General features: G+C 45.6%; 1 protein-coding gene across 1 annotated transcript; it reads left to right on the top strand.

The window, feature by feature from the left end:
- Positions 1 to 1,777: 1,777 nt before the first annotated feature.
- Positions 1,778 to 5,362, top strand: TEX37 (testis expressed 37). Its single transcript, XM_052649791.1, has 3 exons — positions 1,778 to 1,804; positions 2,540 to 2,632; positions 4,940 to 5,362. The coding sequence occupies exons 1-3, from the start codon at positions 1,778 to 1,780 to the stop codon at positions 5,360 to 5,362; spliced, it is 543 nt and encodes a 180-aa protein (XP_052505751.1).
- Positions 5,363 to 6,073: the final 711 nt, after the last annotated feature.

Raw genomic sequence — 6,073 nt, 5'->3', positions numbered from 1 at the left:
ATCTGTTTGAGTCCCTGCTTTCAGTTCTTTTAGGTACATATTCAGAGGTGGAATCGCAGGATCAAACAGCAAATCTATCAGAGAAGGAAATGGCAACCCACTCTAGTATTCTTGCCTGGAGGATCCCATGGACAGAGGAGCCTGGTGGGCTACAGTCCATAGGGTTACAAAGACTCAGACATGACTGAAGCAACTTAGCACGAATGCACGCACGCACGGCAAATCTATGCTTAATTTTCTCAGAAACCGTCAAACACTTATCCACTTATCCACAGTGGCCGCATCATTTTACATTCCTTCCAGCAATGCACAAGTTTCTCCCCATTCTCGTCTACACTTACTATTTTTTGTTTTGGATTATAACCATCCAAATAATTGTGAAGGAGAGTGGAATTTTGACAGACAGAGGAGGGATAAGCCAGGCTTTCAGGCAACAGATGCTTGGGAGGGCTGTGGTATGAGGTGGATTCAGTCACACAAAGTCTAATGTCATAATCCCCATGAAATTCTTTTTAACCTGCAAATAGTCCGATTCAGTAGAGCGTTGGAAAGCCTTGCGTCCTGGGTACCTTTCAATGCTGCCAGGGTTCCTGTTGGCTCAGGTATGCTGGAATACCATCAGCTCTCCGTGAGACAGGGTGGGCCAGGGATAAGGGGATGGGCACACAGGAGGTTGGCCAGTCACCCCATCACAATGCCCAGGGACTGTGACCAAAATAGCCAACACTGAATGGGTCAGGGTTCATGTCACAGAGTGCTGTGGTGAGGGACACAGCAGCAAGACTGTCCAGGTGGCAGGGACACTTGGAACTGGCAGGGCTGAAACATCATTATCCTCTTGGCAGAAGGAAGGGTGGGTGCTCTTTGCATTGAAGTTGGCCCCCTGTCTGGGAGAGGAGCTGTCTATGCACAAAAAGGAAGGGACACAGGGGCTATTTAAGGTCTGTCAACCACCACGGACCCTGAATGGAACGGCGCTCAGGGCAGGATGCCATGGGAATGAAATGGAGGAGCCATCCAGAACCTAGAGAGCCAAGTACATGAGATGGAGTGGGCTCAGAGAGCTCCCCCAAGCCCAGGCAGAAAGGCCTCCCCACTAAGATATCAGGATTGGGGGGTGATTGGACCCATCCAAGGCTGTTGTCCACCAAGAATGCAGAGCCTCAAAACCTTCACCCTGGATCCCTTCAGTCTGCACTAGAAACAGTTTGTGTTTCTGCCTCTAAGTTCCAGGCCTGACCATTGCTTTCTCAGGGCTGTTCAGAACCCTGGCTCCCAGGGACCCCGTGCACTGGAGTCGTCCCAGCTCTGGGAGCACATTCTGTTTGCATGAGTGCTAAGTCGCTTCAGTTGTGTCTGACTCTTTGCGACCCCATGGGATTCTCTGTCCATGAGATTCTCCAGGCAAGAATACTGGAGGGGGTCGAAATGGGCCAGGGTGGAAACGACTCAGCAGAACTTCACAAATGCTATAAACTGGGGTTTATTTGCCTCCCCCGCCCAAAAGGAGATTGCAAAACATTTACTAGCACATCACTTGCTATCAGATTCACCTCTGCCTGAGGGGTAAATCTGATGTTCTCAACAACCGATTCCCTCTGAGTCCTGCTGTAGCCCCTTTGCCCCAGGACCCCTGTCCACCAACCCATTTATCCCTGCTGCCATCACCAATGCCTGGCGATTGAGTAATGTGATTGGTTGGTGGAGCTTTAGACTATTTTCCCTGCCTGTGGCAGAAATGGGGCTAACCAGCTTGTCTGTGTCTAGGTCATCTGCTATGTCAGGTGTGGTGTTCCCTGGACAGGTGAGTGTTGTGGGCTTCTGACCGCTGTGACCACCTCAAGATTGGCAGCATTGACAAACAGCCCCAGGGAGAGCCAGGCTCCTTGAAGCTCCCTCTGGTTACCATCCCTGCATGGCGTTCTTTTTTTTTTTTTTTAATAAGCAGAAGAAAGTTAAGAGTTTACAATTTTCTGGAGATTCCTTTACTTGCTTAGTGTACATTTATTGGTCACCCTTGGTGTGTCGGCCAGTGCATTGGGCTTTAAGGTTGACGAGATGCCTAAGATTAAATCCTAACTGAGTATCCTTCACTAAGTCAGTGATAGCACACCATGATAACTGCTGTAGTGAGGGATGTAAAATGTGCCGTAGGAACAGAGGAACGAGAGTTTAATTGTTGGAAGGTAGAGAGAGATGGGAGGGAGAAATTTGGGGGGAAGGGATTTAATATGGGTTTTGGAGGATGTGTAGGAGTTTGCCAGCAGGTGAAGAATACAGCTCGTTTTCAGCTGGAGATAAGAATATGTGCCAGCCACCTGGGAAGAGTCAAAAGCAGTGAGGCTGGGGTGATGGGCATAGAGCTGGGCCAACGGGGTTGAGATGGTAGAATCAAGTAGAAACCAGATCATGAAGAGCTCCAAATTCCAGGCTCAAAAGTTAACCTTTGTCCTACAAAAAATGGGAAGTCATTGAAAGTCTTTAAGTGGAAGAACGACAGGATGAAATCTCTTGTTTAGTGTTCTCCCTTAACCTTTAGGCCCCTGTGGATTTGGACATATACCAAAGCTCCTACATGATCGACTACAAACCTTATGGGAAGCACAAATATGCCCGGGTCACATCAGAAGAGGTAAGAAGTCACTCAGTCCTGCCTTCCATTCAATGGCCCACTGAAATCCTCTTTATCCATTTTTATTGTGAGTGTGGACATTGAAGGCACTTACTGAGAACAATGTCTGAAGCCAGGAGGTCTAAAGAAGTATTCTGTGTGTATGTGTGTGTACTGTTTTATTTATTTTTTTGGCCATGCCTCAGGGCATGCAGGATCTTCCCTGACCAGGAATGGAACCAGTGCCCCCTGCAGTGGGAGGGCGGAGTCTTAGCCACTGGATCACCTGGGAAGTTCATGTGTATTGTTTTCAAATACACACCAAGTATGTCACTCATACAACACCTAGTAAATAATAAACATTTACAGTTTAAATAATGTTCATAAACTCCAATGTACCTATTATCCGCCAGCTTAAAACACAACACATTAGAGCCCTGCATGCCCCTCCCTGTTCCCACCCCTCCCCCGACTTCCGGAGGTAATCATTCTTCTGAGTTTCAGGTTAAGCACTCCCTTATATGTGTGTGTGTTTTAAATAGTTTTACCTTTTATGTATATATCTCTTTAAATGGGAAGCTTGGCATGCTGCAGTTCATGGGGTCTGGAAGAGTCAGACACAGCTTGGTGACTAAACAACAACAATCTCTTTAAATAAATTATTTAGGGTTGCTTTTTCTGAACTTCATTATATAATTGGATCATATTATTTGTCCTCTTCTCTGACTTCTATTGTTTTGCTGAACATTATGGCATATTAAGCATTTTCTGCTGTATAATATTATATTGCATGAAGATGCCATGACACATTTGTCCCCTCTCCTGTCAGTGGACTTTGGGGTTATTTACTTTTTTGTGACTCCTCCCACCCACAAATACTGCAATGAAGATGAGGCAAGGCCTCTTGTGCAGGAGTTCACCCCTCCCAGGAGTGGAATTGCTGGTTGGAGGTGACATCACTGTTCCAAAGTGGATATATCAGTTTACTTTCCCACCAGGACAGTCAGGTAGCTCTGCAATCTTGTCATTCCTTGGTAGTGTCAGACTTTTTCATTTTTGCTGACTTCAGTTCAGTCGTTCAGTCGTGTCCGACTCTTTGCGATCCCATGGACTGCAGCATGCCAGTCTTCCCTGTTCATCACCAACTCCTGGAGTTTGCTCAAACTCATGTCCATCCAGTCAGTGATGCTGGGCTTGAAATAATATTTTCTTGTCTTCATAATTTTCATTTCAGTGATTTCAAGCTTTCATTTGTTCATGGCTATTTATTTTTCTGCTTATGTCATTTGTCTATTTTTCTATTGAGTTGCTTGTCTTTTTCTTATTAATTCATACGGGTTCTGGACATCTTACATGTGTCAGTTATATAAGCGGCAAAATCCCAGTCTGTGACTTGTCATTTCACTCTTTCACCGAATAGAAACTCTTATTTTAATATAGGTAGATGTATCAGTCTTTTCCTTTATCATTTGCTCTTTTCATTGTTGTTTAGTTGCTAAGTCATGTCCAACTCTTTTGAGACGCCATGGACTGTAGCACAACAGGCTCCTCCGTCCATGGGATTCTCCAGGCAAGAATACTGAAGTGGATTGCCATTTCCTTCTCCAGGGGATCTTCTTGAGTCAGGGATCAAAACTGCGACTCCTACATTATAGGCAGATTCTTTACCACTGAGCCACCTGGGAAGCCCTTGCTCTTTTTAAGTCTTGTTTAAGACATCTTTTCCTATCTTGAGGTAACCCCACTAAAATTAATAAGAAGATCTATACAAACAAAGGTGGAACAGTTTCTGAGATTAAATTATTTAGGAGAAGCAAAGTGCAGACTGGAATAATAATATGTATCACTTGTGTAGAGATGGAAGGCATCTGGATATATACGTATAAGTTTACATGTACATAAAATATTTCCAGTAAGACACAGAACCCTCTGATAACAGTGGTTGTCCCTGGAGAGGGGACCTGAGAAAGAAGGAAGGTAGGAAATAGACTTACTTTTCACTATAAACCCTTTTGTACTATTTCAGTACGTCCTTCTATTGTATATATTGCCATTCAAAAACTAATCTCTAGAAAATAAAGAAAAGTATACCCTGTCTCATTTAGTTATTTTTAATTTTAAATTTCTTTTTTTGGCCGCCTTGCGGTATGTGGGATCTTAGCTTTCCAACCAGGGATTGAACCCATGCCCCCTATAGTGAAATCATGGTGTCTTAACCACTGGACTGCCAGGGAAGTCCCAAGTGTGCTCTGTCTTGGAGACTACCTAGGAAGAAGCTTCGCTGTTGCCTCTCTCAGCCCCCTTTTTGTGTATGATTTATTTCCACAGCAAGCAAAGCTGGACACCCAACTCCGGGACAAAGAGTTCTACAGGCTCACCCACAGCCCCAACCCCAAGCTAGAAGATGGATACCCTGCCTTCAAAAGACCCCACATGACCGCCAAGGACCTGGGGCAACCTGGCTTCTTCCCACCACAGGACCGTGTGGCCCCAGTGGAGGATGAACGTAGGTTCACCAGCATCTGTCCATCCGTGTACCCAGCTTCCCATGCTCTGTACCTGGCCCACGACCACCCAAACTGGATTCGACAGAGTGCCGACTTCCCCTGTCTTCTGGAGCCTGAGCGCCAGCCTGCCCCAGACGTGGGCAAAGGCTACTTTCTACTGCCCGGCTGTGCCTGTCCTTTTCACTGTGCAGCCAAGGTTCCCATATTGAACCGATGGGGGCCCTTGATGCCATTTTACCAGTAGGTAGGCTGAGAACACCTTCCAAGGGCCCTGTGGAAATTCCTCCCTCTTACAAGGGAATCCCTTGAAGTATGGATCAGAAAACTAAATAAAACTCTGGAAAGACAATCCAGTGGCACCAAGACTCTGTTTGTTTGACTTGGCCTGCCTGGTTTGACTTGACTCCCTGGCCTGCCCCGGGGCACAGCATCCCCACCACAGAAGGAAGATGGAAGGGAGGGAAGAAGGGAAACTGGTATGTGTGAAGGGTGGAATATGTGTGTTTCAGTATAAGTAAGAACCCTGCTGTAAGGAGTCTTACAAAAGGGGAAATAATCATGTTTCCCGTAGTCACTGAATGTTGGGTATGATTGTAAACCTTAAAATGCTGTTGGATAACGTTTTATCTCAATGCTCTTAATTCATTCTGCACTCCCACCCTTGTAGCAATCAACAGTAACCATTCAGAGGGCTTCATTTCCTAGGTTTCTTCTTGCTCAGTGGAACACAAATGCAAGAGTCAGTTAGGAAACAGGCTAAGGTGCTGTAACAAAGAGAACCAAAGTACAAAGTCTTGAATAATGTACTAGTTTGTCTCTCATCTAACAATTTAGAGGTAAGCAGGTGAGAGAAGAGGAAAGGGCATTCTTTGTAGCAGTTTCTAGCTCTGAGTCCCAGGTGACTGCTGTGGAGTCCATTGTGTCCCCCATCCAAATTCATATGTTGAAATCCTAA

This window comes from Budorcas taxicolor, chromosome 11 (assembly GCF_023091745.1).
Source record: "Budorcas taxicolor isolate Tak-1 chromosome 11, Takin1.1, whole genome shotgun sequence".
NCBI classification, from domain to species: domain Eukaryota; kingdom Metazoa; phylum Chordata; class Mammalia; order Artiodactyla; family Bovidae; genus Budorcas; species Budorcas taxicolor.
This window is presented reverse-complemented; position numbering and strand designations above follow the sequence as displayed.

What these genes read in the sequence shown, in the direction of transcription:
- TEX37 (XM_052649791.1), top strand. Translation starts at nt 1,778, where the DNA reads ATGTCAGGTGTGGTGTTCCCTGGACAG. An exon ending in GTGTGGTGTTCCCTGGACAG is followed by an intron (nt 1,805 to 2,539) that starts GTGAGTGTTGTG and finishes CTTAACCTTTAG; the next exon opens with GCCCCTGTGGATTTGGACAT. An exon ending in CCCGGGTCACATCAGAAGAG is followed by an intron (nt 2,633 to 4,939) that starts GTAAGAAGTCAC and finishes TTATTTCCACAG; the next exon opens with CAAGCAAAGCTGGACACCCA.